Below are 24,367 nucleotides of genomic sequence, written 5' to 3'. Positions count from 1 at the left end.
TCCCCGAGGTGGGGATAAGTAGATAAATTGCTCCCTTAAGGGCTGATTCTGGGTCTTGAACAATGTAGCGCCACACACTCTCTTAGCGTGAGAGGGGTTTAGTCATAGTTGGACTATGATCTATTGTTTATTAGCGGGATCAGTGGTACTTAAAGAGTTATATGTAACTATAGGGGCAAAACAGTAATTTGGTTCAACTGTACTTACAAGCAATTTGTGAAGAGTCATCGTACTGTTGATTGATTATATCCAATGGACACAAAAATATATCTGTAGTGTGAAGAGTGCAATTGCCGGTCTTTAGTGGAGTGCTCGACAGTTGATGGATGGTGAATAATGTAATTAAAGAGTTTAATTAATTATTCATGTACAGTTGGAGCTTCAAGCTATAGGTCCATAAGGTCCCATTGGTAGCTCAATAGGATTGGTTGAGAATAAGTGTTTGGATTAATTTGAATTATTCAAATTACTAGATGGATTTAATTATATATGATATAATTAAGTTGCTTCAGTTATATGTGATATAATTGTCATAATGTATATGATACAGTATAGCTTAATGGGAGGAAATAAATATTTGAATAAGATTCAAATATAGTTTCTATGAATTGGATTCATAGTTGTTAAATTTAATATAAATATGATTTATATTAAATACCATATAAAAGAGAAAAGAAACTATAGTTTATATTGTATGTGATACAATATTAAAACTATAGATTATGTGTTATATTTGATATAACATATAATATATATATTATATATATATATATATATATATATATATATATATATAATATGATAATATGATAAGTTAGTTATTATATTTATATTTATATTAATTATTATTTTAGTAATAAGGGAGGGAGTTACAACTCCCTTCCCCTTCTTTTCTATGTGGGTGGTGGTTATTTTTGGCAAGTAGAAAAGAAAAAGTTTCTTCTTCTTCTTGCAAGTGTGGTTTATCGATTTTGAGATAGTGGAAAAAACAAAAGAAGAGTTCTGTGTGTTTGAGTTTTTAAGAGTTCTTAATCTTTCGTCCTCTACATAAAGTTTTCCCTCAAAACCAAAATAACTAAAGCCCACCACTCCTGGGTTCTCACCCTAAGAATACCGAGAAAATATTCATGGCAGTGTTCGTTCTTGTTTGAGGTTTTTCTTAGAGAAAGTCTTCAAGAGGTTCTTGGTGCTGTTCGAGGGAAATTCGTGAAGAAAGATCTTCAAATGTGAGGTTTTTGAAACCTTTTTCTTTAGCATGTTGTAATTTATAATTAAATGCATATCTTGTTCTTTCTTTACTGTGAAATTTATATTCAATGAAAAATGGAATTTGATCGACCCGTTTCCGCGCAAGGTTCTCTCCCATTAGAGTTCCTTCACAAACTATGCTTTGAACTCGTAGTATGCTGTGAACTTGAAGAAATTCCAAGGCATAAGTTGGCTTAGGTAAGTGAAGAGTTGGCTAAGTGTTAGTGAAGGAATTCAACTCATACCATAGTGTAGTAGGAAAGTTCATAGCATAGTTGAAAAAGAAAAGTCATAACATAGTTGAGTAAAAAAGGTCATAGGACAGTTGGGTTGGAAAAATCATAGCATAGTTGGGTAAGAAAATCATAGCATACTAGGATGGGAATGAACTTACTTGGGCGCATATTATAGGGATTTGGATGCATAGCACAAGTAGGGTGAACACATGGGGATGTTCGTGGAGAGAATTTGACTAAGCGTTGAACAACATACGACACAACAAGTGATGAAACCCTAGGGACTTAAGGATTGGGAGCATAGATGGTGTAATGGGCATATAGATGTTGGTATTCCTGAGTTTACTGTCACCCGTAAACTCTTGCTACACAAATAACATTTATAAATCACCGAACGAACTACTTATACTAAATGGTAGTACAAGTGACAAGTCTGGGGTCGAACCTCAAGGAAGCGCGGAAGATTAGTTCATCAAAACTCGTTTTCAGTTAAATAGGTAAATGCTCTGGGGGGAGGGGTATGGTGTGGATGAAATAGAAAAGTGCATAAAAGAAATAAAGTAAAAGTAAAGATAGAAATACAATTAATCGAGATGTCTTAGCTTAGAGGAATGGATTTTCCCAATGTAATTTAGATCACTGAACCGACTTATGACTTAAACTTCTTGTTTATGTTTAGCCAAATTGATTGGAATCCCAACCAATGATCCAAATTATCTAATTTATCGAAATGCACAAAAAACAAATCTACTCCATACAAATTGATAAATTGCATTAAATTCTAGATATGAGGCTAAGATGAGTGTTTAACTTCCAACATCTAATTAAACATTCAATGTGGTTTCTCTCTAGGTCGATAGGACAAACTACTATTCATTATAGACAACGAATTGCAAGCCTAACTAACCTATTGCTTCATTTGAGATTAACCTATAATTAAATGTCACATATTACAAGTTATCTCCAAGCAACAAAATTACACAACAAAATTATTGGTCGTCAGTCAACAATCAAATCATGCAATTCATAAATGTAAAACCCGGATTGAAACCCATAAAAAAGTATGTATACATCATAAAATTGAAATCTCACAAAATAGCATTGAGTTTCTTCGAATCCCTAAGCTAAGAAACCGAAATCTTACCTTCCCATGGAGGATGAGAAGCTACAATCTGACATTACTCGATTAGCTACTAAAGATACACCCAAAGAACAAGTGGAAAGATAAGAGAGGGGAAAAATCGACTGGAGGCCGAATGTGGGTGATCCCTTCTACCCTAAAACAAAGACAGATATATATACTGTAGTGTTGCAGCATTGCAATGCAGTGTTGCAACGCTACCCTGCCTCGCGCGCGTGTCCGTCATCATGTTCATAGAGTTGCAATGCTGCCCTATTTTGTACAAAATAGGCAGCTTCTGTCTTATAGCATTGCGCAATGCTCGTTTTGAGTGTTGCAACGTTCCGTCTAGAGGTATTTTTATCTGTTCACGTCTTTTTGAAGCCCGGTTGCTCAAATTAGCTCCTAATTGCTCCAAGTTAACCCCGAATAGCTCGTAACAATGGATTCTACCTCCAAGATGCTCAATATCTATAAAGTCACTAAATAAACACATTAAACATAGTAACGACCTAGAATTAAGAAGAGAAAAACAACACATTTTTTGTGTTATCAAACACCCCTTACTTAATTCTTGATCTTCCTCGAGCAAGGTAGAATCACACATTCACACAGAAAATTATGCTTGCTCAATAACAAAGGTCGTTACTCAAGTATTAACAATCTATAAGGATAAGATTTGCAATAAAAAATGAAATCTAATTACAATCAAACAACAAAGCACATTTAAAAATGATTCTAAACTATTCATGAGTGAGACAAAAGGCCTACTAATTAAGCTCGCAAAACTCGGAATGGTTTTATAGGGCCCTCAATTCGTTTTTCACCTACACTGGCTCAAAGGTTCAAGAGCTAAGCTTTCCTAGACTCAACTTTGCAACGACACACTTAAGGAAACCAAACTTTTATTTTATTTTATTATTTTCATTTTTTTTCTTTACATAAAAAAGGAAACCTTATCTAGTCACGTCACCTTCGTTTTGGCTTACTCACACGGGTGTCATGCAGGTCATCCAACTACGAGCAACGTCTCCTAGCAAGGTGTCGAAGCTTACTCATTCCTCAGGGTACTTTAGCTTAAAGGAAAAAACTACGGGTGTCATAGCCGCCTCAGGTTAATCATAACCCCAAGAAAGAGGAGTAATCCCTTTAAAAAATGAATAACATACAAACTTGCTTTTACTTTATAACATGCTTTGCCTTTTACAAACTTGTTTTTTACATACTCTACATTAGACTTTTACAATACAAAACAAGAGTTTGGCAAAAACTTAGGCATGCATTACTAGGTTGAGCTTTCAATCATGTAACATGTATCACCTAGGTCTTTCAGGGTGATAACAAAAATATAAGCTCAATAATACAACTTTAAGCATGCAAGTCCTAATTTCATTGGACAAAGGACTTAAAGATGCATAAGAGATGAGAAATTTTTTTAAAACGGGCTAAAAATCATGATCATGCTCTTCAATCATAGTTTCATGCAAACCTAATCACAAAAAGGGTGCGTCATCAATTACTCATCATAACAAACCAAGCAAGAGAGCAAACAAGCAATTCAAGCACACAAACATTATCCGAGCACAGTGCTCAAGGACCCCAACAGTCACAACATACCCCACCTCCAACTTAAAATGATACATTGTCCCCAATGTATCTCTAAACTAAGCCCAATAAAATAAAAGGGTCAAGGAAACAGAAAACCTCAATGATGTTTTTACGTTAATGGAAAGATGCTTCAATCTCACTCGAAGGTGATTGTGAATTTCAAGAAAAAGATATGGAAAACCACTAATATATACCTTGATCTAAAATAAAAAATTGCCAATAATCAATGATATGGCAAAAATCATTGAGTGCTTCAAAACTTTGTTCTAAAGCTTGTATTACGTGTGCAACTCGTTCTCCAACCTTTGAAACTCCAAAATTAAGTGGAAATCAAAATCATTATTGTAATCGATCTTTGAAACTCCAATATTTAGTGAAATCATAAATCTTTTCAAAAAATTGATTTAGAAATCGTCCATTTATAATAAAAATCAAAATTTTAAGTTAAAAATAAAATCCCACCAAACGTCAATATCAAAGTCTCCCATTACAATATACTAAAACAATAAATAGTCAAATAAAAAAATATATTTGATTATTAACATGCATTTAACCACGAACTTACAACTTTATTAAAACACATTATTATCTTCTTATTATAGTCTATATTTTAAATGAATTGTACAATTTTATTTATTTATTTTTAGATAAAAAAATGTTAATCGTTATTAAAAAAAAAAGAAAAAGAATAAGAGAGTATTCAAGGAGAAATGGAGAAAAAAAGGAAAAATTGAGAAGTAATACGATATAAATAGTTTCTATTCATATAACATTTAGAGTAATTTTTTATTTTTTTAAGTTTGAGGGTATTTTCCAAAAATTTTAAAGTTCATGGGCCTTTTTTTAATCGTATCCAAAACTAACGATTTTTTTGGACTAAAGTTTAAAGATATTTTTTAAAATTTTAAATATTGAAAGATATTTTTATCCCAAAATATAAAATTTAGGGATATTTTATATAATTTAAGAAATTAAAATGGCTAGGAATTTATTTATTTTTTCAATAAGAAGAGCTGCACTCGAGTACGGTCAATCCCACGATGGCTTTCCGAGTCCTCCTTCGTCTCTGCGAACTGCATGGTCCATAGATGCCATTTCTGATTTCCCCTCTCATTCAGCAGAGTCCGAGAAGCAAGCGAAATGGACGAAGCTAAGGCATTGGCTGCTCAACACCAACAACAGTTACTCCTACAACAGCACAAACAACAACAGCAACAGCAGCAACAAACTCAGCAGCACCAGCAATTTCTTCTTCTTCAACAATTTCAGAAACAGCAGCAGGCTCAGCAACAGGCTGCCGCTATTTCTCGTTTTCCTTCCAATATCGATGCCCATTTGCGCCCACCGGGTCTTCATCTCCGACCTGGATCCATTAACCTTCACCAAAACCCTAACCCTAATCCAACCGCCTCCGTTTCTAATTTGCAGTCTAACCCTAGCCCGAGTCAACCACCGTCTCAACAATTGCAGCAACAGCAACAGCAACAACACCAGCTGCCGCAGAGGGTAATGCGACCCGGGAACCAGGCGGAGCTTCAGATGGCTTATCAGGACGCTTGGCGCGTTTGCCATCCTGACATTAAGCGCCCCTTTGGTTCCCTTGAAGATGCTTGCGAGAGGTTTGTCCTTTTCAAATGCGTTTTTTGGTGCAGTTTAGTGTTTTTTTTTTTTTTTTTTTTTTTGTCATGTTTCTAAATGTTGTATGATTATGTTTTAGAGCCTATTGTTAGCGAGGGTTTTTGGGTGTCATTTTTAAGATTGACTCTGAGAAGATAATGACCATGTGGATTGGGACTTGATAAGGTCTTCAAAAAGGATTTTTTGGGTTACTAACGAAAACCTTGGATTTGGAGCTGTATTTGAACGGTTGAGTACTCAATTCTCATTAATGGAAGGTTCATGGGGTAGGATCAAATCTTTGAGACACCTAGGTGGTGATCTATGGTCTCCTTTCATTTTCTTCTTTTTGTGACTAGTGGGGGTATATGCTATTTTGTGGGTTTTGTGGGATGAGCCATGAGTGGAAGAGCAGGATTTTTAGAGAGGTGGACAAGGACTCTAGCGAGGTGTAGTTCCTTACTCACTTTCATGTTTCTTTGTGGGTTTCGGTTTCAAAGACCTCTTGTAATTATTCTATGGTTGTTATCTTGCATAGTTAGAGTCCCTTCCTGTAAGGGGAGGTGGTGCTGTGGGTGGGGTTTTTTTGTATACCCGTGTACTCTTTTATTTTTTCTCAATGAAAGTCGTTATGCTTATATATATATATATATTCGGAGACATTGAGGTTGGAAAGAATAAGGTGTCTCTCTAGCAATTTCAATTCGCCGGTGATACCATCTTTTTCTATTCAAGAAAAGAGGAGTTATTCTTCATTTTCAACCACATTTTAGTGTTTAGAGACCATGTTGAGGTTTAAGATCGATGGCGGTAAACGTTAGATCTTGGGTTTGAATGGTGATTTGGTGAATGTGAGGTTGGGTCCTTTCCTTCATCCTATTTTGGTCTTCCTCTTGGTCATGGTTCAGGTGATCTTCCTTTTTGGAAAGGTGAGAAAGAGGTTGGCTTCTTGGAAAGTAGCTTCTTCTCTAAGGTGGTAAATTGATCCTTTTTCATTCGATGTTGAGTGGTGCCGAAGGCATGTATAGAAATCTTTGAAAAGAAATATCCATTTAGCTCCAGTTTTTTCATTACCTAGTTCATTGTTTTGTGGGAAGGGAACATATTTTAGGGAGGATAAGTGGGTGCACTACGTTTTTCCATTTATATCATTTGTCCTCCATTAGACACTCTGTTGTTGATTATTTAGCTCCTGCTGAGAGCTCTCCCTCTTTTTCTCTTGGTTTCCCTTGTATATTGTCTAATAGGGAATCAATGGATTGGCTTTCTTATCTTCGATTGGGGAGTTTGAGCTTAAATTGAGGAGAAAGGATAGTCGTTGTTGGAGCCGTAACACTACTGGGGCTTTTGCTATTGCTCACTCTTCTGAACCCTTTTCCCAGTTTTTTTTTTTTTTTTTCCTCTCTCTATGGTAGGTGAAAACTTCAAAGAATGTTACATTCTTGGTTTGGCATGTTATCCATGGTTGTATACTCTCGATCAACTTTCAAGGAAGTTGCCTTTGTGTTTTGTTGCATTATTTGTTGGAGGGCATAGGAAGATTTGGATCATATCCTTTAGAGTTGCGATATTGCTTGGTTTGTTTGGATTTTTTTCCCTCTCTTTTTTAATGTGTTTGGTTTTCAGACTGCTAGCAACATAGATTGTAGGGAGATGATCGATGAGTTCATTCCATTTGTCGTTTCAAGAGAAGGGGAAGTTCTTGTGGCAGGCTAGGGTGTGGCGTAGTTGTGGGGTCTTTGGGGGGTGAGTAACCATAGAATCTTAAGAGTTAAGATGCCCCTAGTGATGTTTGGTCTTGTAAGGTTTAACGTATCTCTTTGAGCGTAGTTGAAGAAATTTTTTTTGTTATTATTCATTAGGTCTCATTTTACTTGATTGGAGTTCCTTTCTTTAGTGGGGTTCCCTTTGGTAGGCTTGGTTTTTTGGATGCCCTTGTGTTGTTTCAATCTTTTTTTTGTTGAATGTTTGGCTTTTTATAAAAAAAACCGAATTTTGCTTGTTTCAATATTAGATCAAGGTAAAAGCATACATTACTTGAGGTTTCATTGCTAATTAGATGTATTAGATGTAGTATGCCTCAGAATATTGGGGGTTTTATTTTAACCATATATATTGGGTTAAAATTTTCTTGAAGGAAGGCTTTTTGAATCCATGAGCAAAAGGAAAGAGGGGTCGGTAGTTGACTTGAGGGTTTTCTTAGTGTCATACTCCGAAGATACTACCAATCTACCCTTTCGTAGTAAGATATTTAAATTGGAAATGATATTTTGTTTTTTAAGCCTGTAGACTTTATTATGTAATTTTTACATTTCAACAAAATCTTTGTTTCTTTTCCTTCTTAATCCTTGTTTTCTCTATGTTTTTCAGATATATTGTCTTTTTTTTTAAAAAAAATGTTTTTCACTCGTAGTTTGTATCTTTTGAGCAATAGCCTCTTTTCATTATATCAATGAAAAGTCTTGCTTCTTATTAGGAAAAAAAAGTTTGTTTCTTATTTAAATATAAAATTGAGGCTAACCTTCCTGGATTGTAAGGAGATTTTTTTTTTCACCGTTTCTGTGACTTTATTTAAGGCTCACGCCTTTTGTTTGGTTTAATTTTTCAAGAAACAATGTTTAGCAAATTGGTTCATCTTCTTGATTCCTTGGGTTCTCCGGTGGTATTCTTATTTCTTATAATGAGGTATCCATGATCCTCAATGGAGGTGCTTTCTTTCTTTCTTAGTCTGGTACTTCTCAATTTTTACCTCCTGTGCCTCTAGCTATTCCTCAAGATACATAAAAGACATTTGGGTTGAATTTCAAAGTTTAGTGTGCTTTAGTGAGGAAACATGGATATTGGTTGGTGGTTTTATTGTCTAGTAGTGGTCTTTTGGAAAATCCCTATTGATTATGTTGTGTCATGAAGCTTATAGATCTCTCTCAATATTCATGATCCAATCATTCTTAAACAAGATCTATTCTATGGATTGTACAACTATGTCCTTGAGTTCAAATGAATCCATCCTACTTCTGAATCTAGATGGCTATAAGTACATTTTGAAGAGGCATCCACATTGGTGTTCTCAATGTTTTGTAATAAATTTCTGTCTGACCTCTCTTTGGATCCCACCCCGTGAGTGGCTTTTGTTTAAGGGATAGGAATAAATTTCTGTCTGATCTCTCTTTAAACAGTCCTAACCCTGCCAATAGAATTTACAATATCGATTCTCTTCATTGGTATTTTCTCTGTGAACATGCTAATGTAGTTGCTGATAGTGTTTTCTTCATTGCTCATTGAGCTCTTCACTTTTGTGGAAGCTGTTCAACTATTTTACAACATTTTTAAAGGTCACCCTAGGTCTACTTGTGGTGCTGTCAATGCCTTCCTTCAAATCTGCTTGTTTGACAAAAAGTCAGGGTTCCTCAGTGCAGCATCATTATGTTAACTCTTTGGACTATCTGGACAGAAAAGCTGAATGACTTGAAAATATTGGAAGATCTGTGAAGAGAGTTTGGTTCATCCAGTGTTTCTTCTTCTTAGTCCTCTCTCTCGGGATTCTCCTTTTCCTAATTATAGCATTTCCTCAATTGTACCTTACTGGATTTTCTTGTAGCGTTATGCCCCCTCTTGGTTGTTATGCCCCCTCAGGTTAGTTCAATTGTATATTTAATTTGGAATGGTTCTTGTTTCTTATCTAACTTTTATCCAGAGAAAATTTTCCAGGTAAGATCTCCAATCTTTTAGTATTACTAGTGTTTTTTCCCCTTCACTTCCTGTCATTTCCCATTCTGCGTCTTCCGTGAGCAGAGTTACAAATTTACGATATTATTTATTACTGTGGACAATCATTTTTGTGATTTGTTTGGGTTGAGTCCATTTCAGTAGTTAATTTTTGGATCCCTTTTTGTTGGGCTTGTTTTTTGTTTTTGTTTTCCTAACAAAAAAAAGTTTCGTTATTTGTTCTTTGTTTTGTTACCATTTCGTTTGTTTTCCGCGGTTCTTTTGTTGCATGAAATGCCTTTTCTAATTTCCCTGTTTGATGGTGGTTAATTTCTAACTACACTGATTTATAATTCTGAGAAGAATTTCAATTATCTCTTTATGAGACATTGGCTGCGAATACATGTCCACAAGTTTTTTATTGTTATCATTTTGTTCAGATGGATGCAGTGAAAGTGGAAATGGAAACCGGTATGTTTTTATAAATACTATAAATAATTCACCGGTCTGTTTTTATAAATACTATAAAGAGAGTTCTTTAGTGTATAATTAACATAGGTTAATTTACAAATGGTCCCTGTAATTGGAGAATATTAAATTTAGTCCTCGTGGTTTGATCATAAAAACTTCATAAATAGTTCTAGAGGGTTTTTATCGAACCATAGGGACTAAATCCTAATTATAAACCACATAGTGTTTAAATTCTAACTTTCTCCAAATCATAGGGACAAAATTTACAATTTAACCATTAAAATATTATGTAACAGATAATTTTCCTATTGGTCTGTATAGTTGAGATTGTCAGTCCATCATACATCGAGATGCAGATGAATTTAGGTCGGTCCATTTTAAATTTTAAATAGTTCCATATGGCCTTTGCCTGTTTATTCTGTTGGTTGGGTTTTTTGCATGAGCGTGTGAAAGAGCGCTGGATAACTCGGTGTGTAAGGAGTTGGTATCTGTTCTTTCACACTCTTATTACAATTTAATCATTCATTGATGCATTATGCAAAAAAAAAAAAAAAATTCGCAGGCTGCTCCCATATCATGTGGTGGCTGACTATGAGGCTGAAGAAGACGATAGAATCCTCGACTCTGATCCAACGGGGCAAATGCTGTCACGCTCACAACAGTGGGACCATAACATCTCGGCCAAAATTTCTGAGTTCATTGCCACTTTTGAGAAGCAGGTATTGGCGTTCAACATCATAACTCGCAAAAGAGCATTGGGGGAGTTCCGTTCCGAAGAAAGATTGATGTTTGAACAAGCTCTTATGCAAGAAGAGAAACGGAACCTTCTGGAACTAAAAGCTGAGATCGAGTTGAGAGGAAAGGCTAGCAAAGAGGCTCATGATGCCAAAACGCGGATGGCTGCAATGATGCAGACAGACCAAACACGGAGTGAACCACAGGCCAATGAAATGATGGTTCGAGCTTCCATGAGAACAGGTGCGCACGTTGGATCCCAAAGCAGCGATGTTCCAGTTGGCCATGGTGGTGGGGAGCAGGAGCAAGTTCATCCAAACGAAATGATCAATGGATGGGGAAACAACACACAGGGAGATGAGAAGGAAGCATCAGAGGACTTATTGAATGATGAGGAGGCTGAAAATGGTGATACGGGCATGCACGATAGTTGGCGCGAAGTTGGGGAATTTGATCTGAACTCAAGATAAAAACGGTGGTGGAACAGCTTAACAATGGAATGAGTTAAAGTGAAGTCAGGTTGGATGAAGAAAAATGATAAGGATTTTAGTTGTTTTCTCCAATCAGTGAGAAATGGTTTGTCAACTCGTGCTGCATATTTGAGGAACGAGCCAAAAGCCAAAAGCCAAATTGTCCATTGAACTCGAAAGCGATGGGTATGTTGGATCTTTTAGTAGAAATACATGTCTTAATTGTACTTCTGTATTGGTGATAAAATTACTACAATTTCTAGAAAAAGAATATGCTTGGCTGAAAAAGCAGTATGATGTGTTAAAAAGAAGATTTGAAAAGGAAGAAATTGACGAGAAAGCTTCCTAATACCTTGACTTCACTCTACATTTGATGTCTACAAAACCACTCTTTTAGAGTTTTCACATTTAGGGATCCTTCATGGGCGAAATGCAATTTCAACCACTCAAACATGAATACTCACAATCGTAGTTTCTTCCATGTTTTATATATATATATATATATATATAAGAAAACAACAATTATTTGAAAACTTTAATCTGTATTATGTAATTGCCATTTTTTAAGATCATTTGGCGGCAACCTTAAACGTTCTTGATATTAGAAAAATTATCATTATGTCAATTTGTGATATAAATATTATGAAAAAATTACTTTTTTTGGTCTCTTACTTTTGAAGAATAGATTCATTTAGTCCGATCATTTGTCTCTGTCTCAAGAATTGGTTTTAAAAGGTCCCTCTCTAACTCAACTATTAAGTTTAAATATAAAATTATCCATAGAAAAATATTTATATTTTTACTCTTTCCCTCTTCTCTTTCTCCAAATCTTCATCTTTGATACCAACTATTCTGGCATTTTCTTCCTCAGCCAGCTAATGGAACATCATGCTCCAAACGTGGCTTTATCGAACATCACCTTCAAATTGTAATGCTTATGCAAATGCAAAACAAATTAATTAACTAATTTAAGCTTAATTAACGTTAAAACAGTAACTCATTTTGGGAAATGAACACTTTTTTTTGGCTTCTATTCTATATCTCATTCTAAATATATTAAAAACTTAAAAAAGGATGAAAGTTTAGAAGGAACTTATTTGTTGTAATCTCTTCAAAAACTCTGAATTAAATCTCGAATTTGCAAATTAACAATTACTAAATGAAATATTGGAATATGAGAGACGAGACCTGAGAGATGGAGTTGTTAGCAAGGAAATGTGCAAGATCTCTTCAGCTAGCTTCCTTTAATCTTAAAATTACAATTGTTTTTATAGGTGTTTGAGGAGAGACTAGAACAAGAGAGAGAAGAGAAGAGGAGGCAGGAAGAAAGAGAGAGGAGAGATTAAGGAATGATTAAAAATATACATTTCTTTTCTTCCAACTGATCTTGCCACATCAGCTGGGTAGTTAACTTGTTTTTAATAAATTTAATAGTTTTATTAGTAGAGTGATGTTTTAAACATATTCTTAAAAACCCAATAACTAAAATGACCAATTTGAAATATTAGAAACCAGATACACCTATTGTTCAAAACTCAAAAATTAAAAAGGTAATTTTTCCTAATGCTATTTATGTTGAAAAATATCATTGGTATGAATATGATTGCTATATAGTTGGATAGATTGTGTATAACTATTTTTAGTGCTTAATATAGAAACTATCTTTTTTTTTAATAATTAAAATTGCTAGAGAGCTTTAATAATCAAAATTGTTTTAAAAAAAAAAAGTTTAAAAACCCACCAAAAAACAAGCATATCATATGGGGAAAAAAAACTAGTATTCTTTACTTTAGCTTTTATGAACTTGAGCTCTTGAAGAAAACAAAGAATAAACATGTTGAATTTTGCCAACCCAACAGAAAAATTTAGACACAGCCGAGAGGCATTCTGAATAATTGGAATAATGCCACCTTTGTAAAGATTAAGATAAAATACAAAGAAGGTAAAATGAGAATCGGAAGTAACATAGATTTCAATTGAGATGTTTTGTGAAGTTGAACCATTGGTAACAATTATCTCTCGTCTAAAATTACCCATTTGTTGGTCATTTCAGTAATTTTATCTAGCGATAATGTAAGCAGAAGATCAAAAACTTGGTCTTTCAAAACTTAGGGCCTCCCAAAATAGGCCGAAGCATGAAATTCCCCATTTCTGTTCCAAAATTATCCATAAGAAATAGAAACCAACAAAACTTGCAACTCTGGGAATAAACTTGGGGAAAACTTATCAAAACGAGATATAAAACAATCAATTAAACAAACATTTCTGCAAGAGGTGGCCAACTACATGTAGTGAGATATAGGCATGGCAGGCACCTACCTCAAATATATCACTCATTGCTCATGTAAATTTGCACTCCATTGAAAAACAATGCATCAAAAGATCTAACCTATACTACTAATTAACCAACCAAAAATTTAAACTGAAAAGGGAGGTGAGAGAAGATGGTGCTCAATGAAAATTGAGATCATAATTTGAAAATGGGGCAAGCAAAGAATACACAATCTGAAATGATCCTACAAAATGTTGGGTAGTTGAGAATCTAGTCTCTGTTGCAATTCCTTGATCTTCAAAGAAAGTTCTGTCTTCTGCTCCTTATAGCTTTGCAATAAATATTCTTTTCCTTCTATCACATCCTTTAAGTCTCCTACCTCTTTTTTCAACATCTCAATCCTCTCCCCATCTCTTACTTTTTCAGGTACCTCAAAATTGCAATTAACATCCATATAACCACCATTTGCATGACCGTTCCTCGTCTCGCTCGACCAACTTCTTACTGTCGAAGGTGACTTATCGTTGGGGCCCATTTGCCCCAAACAGTGATCTGCAATTGCTTTTCTGAGCTTCTGAATCTCTCTTTCTGAATCAAACAAGTCTTGGTTTGCGGCATCAAGTTGTGATTGTAAATGGGAGGAATGGGCTGCTTGAGCGTTAAGAGAATTTTGCAAGTGAACAATTTGATCTTGCATTTCCAGTATCATATCATCTCTCCTTTTCAATTGGTGCCTCAGCTTATGAATCACTTCACGTTTGCTAAAGATATCGGAACCAGAATCCGAGACACAAGGTGAATCTGAGCAATTTGAATGGTGGAATTGCTTTGCAGGCAACTCGAGCTGGTCAGGAGACGATGCCCAAATAATACTGTTCTCCTTGTTAAATCCAGAAGCAGGAACCATCACCAAAGGAAGAGCGCTCTCCGATGCAACCACCATTTGATCAGTAGGTGGACACTTAACATCCGTGGTATATTGAGTCCCTGCAGATGCAACACCGTCATCAGAACACAAAAATGATTCGAGTATTAACAGAATCAAAAGCTACAGAAATTATTCAACCACCAGCTTAAAGATCACAAGTTGAACCAGCCAAAAGGGAGTTTTCATCTATGGAAACTTAGTTGTCAGGCAATAGTTAGACCAAAATGATGCAACATCAAGTGATTCTATTGACGATCAACTCAATGCCTACCATTTTCCTAATAATACATCAAAAGATTTTTTGTCCGCTTTGGAATTGAGAATTGGATTATCTAGAACGTAATAGGGCCTACAAGATAAGTTGTGTTCAGATATTTAGTACGCTAATCCCATGTTCCCCATATTTTAGCAAGATTTTGATAGCATTCCCATGATCATTTCCTGATGCCCCAAGATAAGTCAAGCTATATACCTGCGAGGTTCCACTAAAAACTGTCTAACGAGAGGAACGTCTCTCTCAAATCCACTTCCTTTTGTGAAAAAATGTCCTCTACCACATTTTATTTCCTAAAAAATGAATCTCTAACACACTCATCACTCTAATAATCTCTTATTTAACACACTAATCTCTCTTTAACACGCTTACCTATCTAGTTTTTTTTTTCCTTTCCTGAACTGATCATTTGAAGTTTTTCTTTACACAATAGTTCGAGTGGACGAAACAGATTCAGTATTTTACAGGTTCATAAGCATTCAATAGTTAAAGAGTCTACTCCGAGTGCTTTCTAACTTCCCCCAGGCTCCAACTTTTTCTTTTTTAAATGAAAAACCAAAACTTCATTGAGAAAAAGAATGAAAAACCATACGGAACATACAAAAATAAAGCTCAAACCAAAATGAAAGGAAACTCTAATCAAGCAAAATGAGACCTTAGGGATGATTAGCCTAAACAGAAACATGAAACGTAACAAGAGACCACACACCCTCTCTAGGCCTTCCAATCTCGTTAAAAATTCTATTGTTCCTGTCGACTCAGAGGCCTATAATAATTGTTCAAACCCCACCCACCCAAAAAAAAAAAAAAGAAGAAAAATAAATTAAAAATGCCCCCTTTGGAGCTCTTTCTTCATCTCCCTTCCTTAACTAATGAATAACAATCTTTGGGTGAAGCTAAATGAAAACCCTCATCAACGCCCTCCCAAAAGAAAGCCTCATCATCTTCTCAATCGCCTTACTTCCCGAGATGGGGTTAAAGGATTGGCTATAATCAAGGCAAGACTATAAGTACACCAACAGTCTTTGTAACTTCAACTCCACCAAGAAGCCAAAGTATTGTATACTATAAAAAACAAAAAGAATCATACAATCTTCTTCCATCTTAAAAAATTTTAAGATTTGATCCTTCCAAATCAACCATAAAAAGTGGCTTTGTGATCAACCAAGGTCACCTTCTCAGCATATGTACCTTGGCTAGATCCATATGGGGTGTTTTTTTTTTCCCCTCTCAAGGCTTTAGGTTGGCACACAACCATCCCTTTTGACATTTGGGATCTCCTTTCCACCATGCTCAATGGGCATCCTTCATGAAGGAGACAAAATCCTTTGTCTAAATATCATCCAGGCTTCTTTGTGGTCTATTTGGCTTGAACAGAACTCTTGCATCTTCACCCACAAAGAGCTAGATTATTAATTTCCTCTCTCAACAATTTTATATCTATCTTTATCATGTTGTAATTGATTAATCAAATCTTTTGATAAGACCTTCAAACTTTTTTGTGATTTCATCATATCAATGAAATTATTGTTTTCTATCCCCACCCCCAAGAAAAAAGTTAATAATAATAATAATCCTCCACAGCGAGGAAACAGTTGCACACCTGAAAAAAGGACTACCAGTAGAATCCTAAACTAAGGATAAAAGACTACAATAATCATTGTTTCCCTATCGGACAAAGGCCTTTAAAATTCAAGAGAACAAGAAGAAGAGCTAACTAAAGGTAGTTTGACAGAAGCTACCAAATGATTCCCCATGGAGGAAAAGTGATATAATCGAGCAAAATCAAGAGTAGATGAATTTATCCTCAACCACTTGTCCTTCTAAAAGTATCTACCCCATCTCCCACTAAACACTAAATAGATGGAGAAAAGAGGGAACCTAACATAAATATATTTCCAAGAATTTATCAGAGTGCCTTTTAAAACCCCTTCGAGGCTCATACTTACAAGTTACAATGACCCTATGCCATAAATATCAAACTCAAGTGGAAAGCGCCTTATCCATTTAAACTTCATTCCTTGATTTTAAGTTCATCTTACAACCTTTCAGAAAAACAGGAAGTCAAACTTCTATTCCTTTTTTGGTGCAGCACTGATTTATGACCCCAATTATTTCTTCATTGTTTAGTCATGTATCTGTGAAATGAGAAGAAGATTGCTGCCATTTTAAACTTACTACTTCCTGTATCAAAACAATGGGTTGCTGGTCTGTAAAAATCTAGATTCTTCCAATTACTCAAGTTCTTGAATACTTGATACAATCCTTGCGTACTGGGAATTTTTCAATCAAGTAAATAGGCTCTTTCCCCAAAAGTGATCGAGCGAATTTTCCACTGGAGAAGGGACTTTCTTTTAACTCCATAACATCTATCATTTTATCGAACCTTTTCATGCTACAAGTTTTTCTACCTCCCCTTGATTTCACATGTGACCACCTTATAGCATTAAAGTCTTTCCCCACACACCAATTTCCACTAAAATAACCATCAAGAAAGGAATTCCTTCCAGAAAACTATTAGTAATCCAACACTCTTTCCATCTTCTAACATCATTCTGGCTGATAGTATAATTTTAGCAGGTTCAATGGTCTTAGAAGATCCAATACGATATTTTTAAAAACCTCATACATACAACTATTTTTATCAATTGGAATTCCCTTTTTAATGAAATCTAAGCAGTTTTTTCTTTTTCTCATTCACGTGCCATAAACTGGAATGAGAAATGGTGACCAGTCCAGTTTGGACACTCACGAATATATATTAAGACAAAAAAAAACAAAACAAAACAAAGAAATTCGAACTGGACTGGTCACCATTTGTGCTGAGGATGACACAATATCTCTAGAAAGGTCTAGTGAATGAGGTTGTGATTTAGTGAATGGAAACTCCAGACGAAGCAAGCACCACAACAAAGGTTAGCATCGTAGTATCATATCCAAAGAGAAGCTATGCCAAGAAGAAAACCACTTTCCGGGTGACTCAATGGAGAAGGATCTTCCTCTCTCCTGCGATCTATCCAAAGTTAGATGGAATTCACTTAAAAAAAAAAAAGGGTGTTCTAGATTTCAAATATGAGAATTTGAGGACACCTCAGACCTGTTTCAAAGTAAACCCTTCTAAGTTATCAAATCCACATTCTATTTTCAGAAACTGTGCCCACCAAACACCTATTTCTTGAATTTATTTTATGTTGCCAATATGAGAAAAATGAACAGGATCCAGATGACCTATCAGATAGGCCCCGACTTATCTAATAGAAAAGAACTAATTTTATGCACTAAAGCTATTGAACTCCCATGGGATAACTCTGCCTCATTGGAGAAGAAAACCACCTAAAGAGAAACAAGAATCCATATTTCTGATACTGTTTTTTCTTTTTTTTTTTTTAAGAACAACAACAATAACAAGACCTTAGCTCCTGTTGAAATCAAGAGAAATAAAAATAATCTAAGTATTCAGTATTCTATTTAGATCCTCATACTCACCACAACTTTCTCCTTCCCAAAGTTAAATTGACAAAAAAAAGGGAAATATGCAGATCATGTTGGCACTGAAGCTCAAAGAAACATATTAGTAAAATCATACTACACAGGAGGTAAAACCCAGAAATCCCAACACAAACATAACAATGTGAATAGCTTAGAAGCTAACTGAACACTGAGTTTGCAAAGTCATAAAACTATATTTTTCCCCTTATAGGTGAAAATTACAAAAACCAACCTGGCATACAGTTGAAGCAACGTTCATCATCTCGCGGAAATGAATACACATTCGAGCAACGACAACCAGCAGCCTTTCTTCTGTCAGAAGACTTTGCATTTCCTGAGTAGTAAATAACTCGAAAAGTTAATAAGCTTCAACCAGGCATTTTTCTTCAAGCTTTCATAAATAACAAGACCTGTCAAAGAACTGTCACTATCCTTCAGCTGCCTTGTATCAAATGCTTGTTTCAGCTTGAAGCCTAGGCGAATTGATAGGGTGCTCAATAATGCACCACCAGCAATTAGAACCAAATTTGGGCCTTCACTTGAAGAAATTCTGGACTTCTGAGCTCTAGGACCTCTACTTGTTCTTGGTGTCATTTTAGGATCTAGAAGTGTGGAAGATGTTCCAAAATCATTCAAGCTCTACAATGAGATACATAAGAAAAATATTAAGAAATTATTTGATTTCCACCCGGGTTGATCACGGAAAATGCACAAGAAAAACATGAATTTAGTTGCTTTCAAATTAAAGGGAAAAAAAGAAAAAAGAAAGCATGATTTTGAATTATTTGAACATTGGTGCTACAAAAAATAATATTTTGATTGCAAAGAAAGGAAAAGATGGAGCATCTAATTATGACCAAAGAGTAGAATATTGATATTGGTCGAAATATAGAACATTCACTTTACATAAAGGTTGTTTCCTCTTTTAGAAAAAAAAAAAAAAAAAAAAAAACTCTACAGAAATATTAATCAAAATGTAGATGACACTTCAACGTCAAGAAATGTCACCAAGTCACAAAAACCAATTCCAAAAATAGTGTTAAAATTCTCTCTTTTTTTTTTTTTTTTTTTTGGTGCTTCATTTTGAAAGGAACTAAATTCATGTTTTTCTCATGCATTTTCTGTGATCAACTCAGATGGAATTCAATACTTTTGATAGCTTTTGTAACAAACTCTTGGAAATAAGATACAACTAAGGTTAAATTGTAACTTTGCTCCCTATGGTTTGGAGAATGTTAGAATTAGTCCCTATGTTTTGATAAAATCCTCATAAATAATTCCTACCATAGAGACTATTTATGAAGTTTGATCAAACCATGAAAACTAAATTTTAAATTTCTCCAAACCATAGGGGTTAAATTTGTAATTTAACCTATAACTGAACTTAGTAGGACTAAGGGAGGTAGCCATATCTAACATCATCAACATTAGTTCACCACACAGCAAAGCTTCCAAGCTTGCCAAGAAGTGGCATGCTCCAATAATACAGATCTCTATAAGACAACTCAAACATAGAAGAAAACTAGGGAAGGAATTCATTTTACAATAGATCAAAGAAAAAAAATGACTCAATTGCCTGCTAAGGGTCTCCAAGTGATTGAATTAAAAAAAATAAGTTATCTTGAAAAAAAATTCATTGGTTTGGCAAACACTAAAATGGATTTTGAAAAAAATGAGTTTATAAAATAAGTTGGTTTAGGATAAACACTTGAAACCAACTTCTTTTAGAAAAATGAATTTGAGTGTTTAATAGTTAGTCTTTCTCTAATTTGTATGATAAGCTCCGGCCACTACCTTTAGCAACCACCGCCGGCCAACCTCTAGCCACCATCTCTAGTGACCACCTCCGGCCATCATCTTCAGCATTCGCTGCCGGCCAACTTCCGGCCACCACTTCTAACGACCTCCACCGGCCACAATCTCCGACGACTGCCGCCGGCCATCACCTCCACCGACAAATTCTTTTATAGTAATTTAAAATTAATAAAAACACTTTTAATATATAACAAAGTAACAAACTGAACAAACTTTTACATAAAAACACTTTTGAGAAAGGGTTGCCAAACACGTGTGCATTTCTATTTAAGGAGTTTTTATCAAAAGTGTTTAAATGAAAATGCATTTTTGAAAAACATTTTTTTTCCTAAAATTCATTCCAAACAGGCCCTCAATCTAAGAGATCAATAAGCATTTCACCTAACTTTAGAGGAGAAAGGGCTTAAACCCTTCAAATATTCTTTCTGAAATTCAAGAAATGGAAGGACAACTTAGACTCTTCCCCAAAGCGAGCTTCAACCTAGATGAGGTTAAGAATGCCAGAAAATTATTTACATAAATTACTTTGTCATATTACTCTCCCTCAAATTGTAGTATATGTTAATCAATCCACCATGCCAAACCATAACAGATGAGTAAACATCAAAGGAGAAAATAGAAGGGAAGAGAGTAGGAAAAGTTTCCAACAGTAAAAAAACAAACAAACAAACAAATAGGACCTGAAACACGTAGGGCCGATTTGTGAATTAAAGATAAACAAACAGATGGGAAACGATTCAAAAAGGACCCAAGGCAGAAAAATAGAATAAGTAAACTCCATAACACTATAGCACAACATCATTATCTCAACCTGGCCACAGATATTACTACGAGACTTGAACAACTACACCCAGGCAACATCATTACCTCAACCAATCAAAATTCTCAGTCACACTATCTAGAAATATTGGTTACCTGTACGTTTCAGCAAATTATTTACCTCAACCACTCGTATATTTTCCCACAACCGCGGGAATCTATACTGCGCACAACTGATGTTATTAGTTAGTCATTTAAATTAGCACCATCAAAGGTGTCATTCGATCAGATGTCATATTGGCTAGAATCCAAGTTTGATTATAACATATCTGTTTTTATAGAATTTCACCGTTATCAGTGAGCAGTATAAACACCAGATGTCCCAGTTGGCACTAATTAGTACATCACGTTTCAGTCAGATACACAAACATCTAAATATAGGAACAGCTCAGAAGTCTACAAGCTAGATTCAAGCTGTTCCACAAGAACATCGAAAATTTAATCATAGAAAACCAAAACAATCCCCATAAACTCCATAAGCCAAAAGAAATATTCCAGGCTAATCAAAATCAAAACGCTGACACATTTTATAGACAAAAACTTCAAACCAATACATTAATTCACACAGTCGAAGAACGGAAAATAGAAAAGAACAGGCAACAACATCAAACATCGAGGGGGGACGAAAAAACAATAGAGAAAAAAAGAAATGGAGAATGAAACCTGACTCATTCAATCAATGGATGCTTGAGATTTCTGATTCAGAATCTCTATCTCCAACGAAGTTCATTTCAATGAAAACAGAAACCCACCTAGAGAGGAGAGACGAAGAAGAAGCTAAAAGTAGTTCCTAAATTCCACAATTTATTACAGAGCAAAAGAAAAAAGAGTTTTATTATTTAAAATTAATATATATTATATATAAAATCCACGTCATTCATTCGACATTCTCTCCACAAGACTTCCCCCAATCCTTCTTCGGGAATTTTCCGATCCTTCTTTTGGGATATTTCTCTTTTCTTTTTTAAATAAAATAAGTGTTGTTTTTAAATATAGAAAAATAAATCAAAATATTTATAAAATATAATAAAATTTTAGAACTATCCATGATAAATGGTATAGACACTGATAGATCTATCAGTATCTACTAGTGACATTGATAGATAGTGACATTGATAGATACTAATAGAAGTCTATCAGTATCTATCAACGTCTATCATTGATAGTCCTAAAATTTTGTTATATCTTGTATATATTTTCAACAATTTTATCATTTGAAATAATTTTCCATAAAATAATGTAAATAATAATTCTTGTATTTTTATTATACGAATAAAGTCGTCTTTACTACTCCATAATTAAAATTATTTCAATCATAATGGATTTTTTTATTCATAATTTATAGAAGGGATGTTTTCAAATATAGAAAAATGAACCAAAATATTTACAAAATATAGAAAAAATTTAGAACTATCAATGATAAACATTGGTAGACACTGTCTGTGACATTGATAGATACTGATAGAAGTCTCTTAGTGTCTATCATTGATAATTCTAAATTTTACTATATCTTGTAAATATTTTCAAGAATTATATCATTTGAAATAATTTTCCTTTATAGAATATTGTTAATTAGTTTTATGCAAATGTATTTAAATGGGTCTTGCTTTTCATATTACAATTGGTTGATTATGTGATCTAATATATCACAAACCTTTTTTTTAAAAAAAATGGCCTAGATAATAGAGATTTTAACCTTTATCTATTTTTTTTTTAAAAAAAGTAAGTAATATATTCATGTTGAACTATATTTGTGTAGATTATATATGTTGATACACTTTTTAGTACAACAATTTGCATATTCAACCAAAATTGGTTTCTACCTTAGAAAAAGGGATAAGATAAATGTTCGAAAAGTTTCCGTTAAAAAATTATCTTTTAGTTCAACAATTATGATAAGGGACATCGAACTTTTGACCTATGAAATGGCAATTGACATCTTACTCACAAAATTAAATTGTTGTTAAAAAACTAATAAACATTAGTGTTTGACTTTTAATACACATTAGTTTTTTTTCAAGAACACTCATGATTAATTATTACAATTAATTAATATGTCGGTTTAATTGTTAATGATGAATCATTATTGTAGTTAACTATATTACTTAGATTAACTGTCACTCAATATTACGAATATGAATAGAGTGAAAACATTTATTTTTTTCTTTTAAGGTTGAAGGTTGAATACTTGTTATACTAAAAAAAACATAATAATTACCATTATTAGATTAATTAATGTATCAATTTTTTAAAATGATAATCATCTATTATATGTATTTATCTAACCTAACCTAAATTTAAATGAATGGTAATTGACAATATTCTTTTTATCTTTGGATAAGAAGTCCAAATCTTCCTTCTCAAAAAAAATGTATATTTAAGAATTAATAATAATGTATTATATTATATTTGTAAAAAAATCTATAAATAAAGTTACTCATATCCAAATAAACAAACTTTGGATCTTATTCTATTTATCTCTCTAATTTAAAATATCAAAATTTAGATTTTGTTTGTTTGATAAATGACCTTAAAATTAGTCCAAATTATTCATTTATTGTTTAACTTAAAAAAGATTCTCTATTAATAGTTTTCTATAAATTTTAGAAATACATACACTCGTGTTCTTGGATAAAACTATTATTATTGTTTAATCAATTTTAATAAAAAAAGAACTCAAATTTGTAATAGAAATTAAAACTTTATGGGCTTAAATGAAGTAAAATTATAAATATGGTAATTTTATTTTAGTACAACCAATAGTGGAGTCGGTAGGGGTGTTCAAAAAACCCGATGATCCAAAAAAAATCGATCAACCGCGGTTTGGGTTGGGTTATCAACTCATTTGAGTTGGGTTGGGTTCAAATAAATGAAAATTTTATGGATTGAGTTAGTTCATGTTCATGGGTTCACCGAATATAACTCAAACCAACTCGAACCAACCCGAGTTTATTATTAACTTTAAAAAATATATTTTTTTATTACATATAATACATTATTTATACATATATTGATTTTAATTTTATTTAATTCAAATATTTTGTTAATAATTTATTCTTCAATAACTCTAAAATAGTTTCTTTGCACTTTAGAAAGGAAATTTTCACTATATAAATTGAAATTGAGTGGTTAATTTTAATTCAATATATGAAAGTAATTATAAACAAATGACCCGATTAACCCGAACCAACCCAACCCAACCCAACCATCAAATATTTCATGGTTGAGTTGGGTTGGGTTCATTTTTTAATAAGGGTTGTTTGGGTTGAAGAAATTTACAACCCGAACAATTGGATTGTCTTTGAACCCAACCCATGAACACCCCTAGAAGTGAGATTGAATCTCTGACCTCTTGAGTCATACCTCAATACCACTAAGCTAAGCTCACTTTTGGTTATAAAAATGATATTTTAACCAAACAAAAATAGAAAAAGAGTAACATACCAAGATGAAAAATGTAATAAAGTGAGGTCGGGTAATAAATCAATAATTGCCCTTTTGTAGAAAAAGTGAAACTCTTTGTCAAGTTGAGATTGATGCCTTGCGTATGCTTCTCTATG

General features: G+C 33.8%; 2 protein-coding genes across 9 annotated transcripts; one reads left to right on the top strand and one right to left on the bottom strand.

Annotated features, from left to right (window-relative positions):
* The first annotated feature begins 5,195 nt into the window (after nucleotides 1–5,195).
* LOC120077884 (mediator of RNA polymerase II transcription subunit-like protein) lies at nucleotides 5,196–11,559 on the top strand. The gene is made up of 2 exons (XM_039031979.2): nucleotides 5,196–5,831; nucleotides 10,568–11,559. The coding sequence occupies exons 1-2, from the start codon at nucleotides 5,353–5,355 to the stop codon at nucleotides 11,208–11,210; spliced, it is 1,122 nt and encodes a 373-aa protein (XP_038887907.1). The 5' UTR covers nucleotides 5,196–5,352; the 3' UTR covers nucleotides 11,211–11,559.
* A 1,874-nt stretch (nucleotides 11,560–13,433) lies between these two features.
* Nucleotides 13,434–21,644, bottom strand: LOC120078072 (uncharacterized). 8 transcript variants are annotated; one of them, XM_090313865.1, is made up of 6 exons: nucleotides 21,471–21,613; nucleotides 20,370–20,469; nucleotides 19,968–20,134; nucleotides 18,584–18,812; nucleotides 18,406–18,507; nucleotides 13,434–14,469 (listed from the first exon to the last, which is right to left on the bottom strand). In XM_090313865.1, the coding sequence occupies exons 4-6, from the start codon at nucleotides 18,765–18,767 to the stop codon at nucleotides 13,727–13,729; spliced, it is 1,029 nt and encodes a 342-aa protein (XP_090169991.1). In that variant the 5' UTR covers nucleotides 18,768–18,812; nucleotides 19,968–20,134; nucleotides 20,370–20,469; nucleotides 21,471–21,613; the 3' UTR covers nucleotides 13,434–13,726. The 8 variants fall into 8 exon arrangements, with proteins under 8 accessions (XP_090169991.1, XP_090169988.1, XP_090169989.1 ...); XM_090313862.1 differs by having other exon boundaries at nucleotides 18,584–18,775; nucleotides 20,375–20,469; nucleotides 21,471–21,608; XM_090313863.1 differs by having other exon boundaries at nucleotides 18,584–18,775; nucleotides 21,471–21,581.
* Nucleotides 21,645–24,367: the final 2,723 nt, after the last annotated feature.

This window comes from Benincasa hispida, chromosome 5, assembly GCF_027475165.1.
Source record: "Benincasa hispida cultivar pf3 chromosome 5, pf3_genome.v1.1, whole genome shotgun sequence".
NCBI lineage: Eukaryota > Viridiplantae > Streptophyta > Magnoliopsida > Cucurbitales > Cucurbitaceae > Benincasa > Benincasa hispida.
The sequence above is the reverse complement of the archived record's forward strand: the minus strand, read 5'-3'. Positions and strand labels throughout refer to the sequence as shown.

What these genes read in the sequence shown, in the direction of transcription:
- LOC120077884 (XM_039031979.2), top strand. Translation starts at nt 5,353, where the DNA reads ATGGACGAAGCTAAGGCATTGGCTGCTCAACACCAACAACAGTTACTC. An exon ending in CTTGAAGATGCTTGCGAGAG is followed by an intron (nt 5,832 to 10,567) that starts GTTTGTCCTTTT and finishes AAAAATTCGCAG; the next exon opens with GCTGCTCCCATATCATGTGG.
- LOC120078072 (XM_039032271.2), bottom strand. An exon ending in TAGTGACAGTTCTTTGACAG is followed by an intron (nt 18,508 to 18,583) that starts GTCTTGTTATTT and finishes TTTACTACTCAG; the next exon opens with GAAATGCAAAGTCTTCTGAC. An exon ending in TTGCTTCAACTGTATGCCAG is followed by an intron (nt 14,470 to 18,405) that starts GTTGGTTTTTGT and finishes TTGCATCTGCAG; the next exon opens with GGACTCAATATACCACGGAT.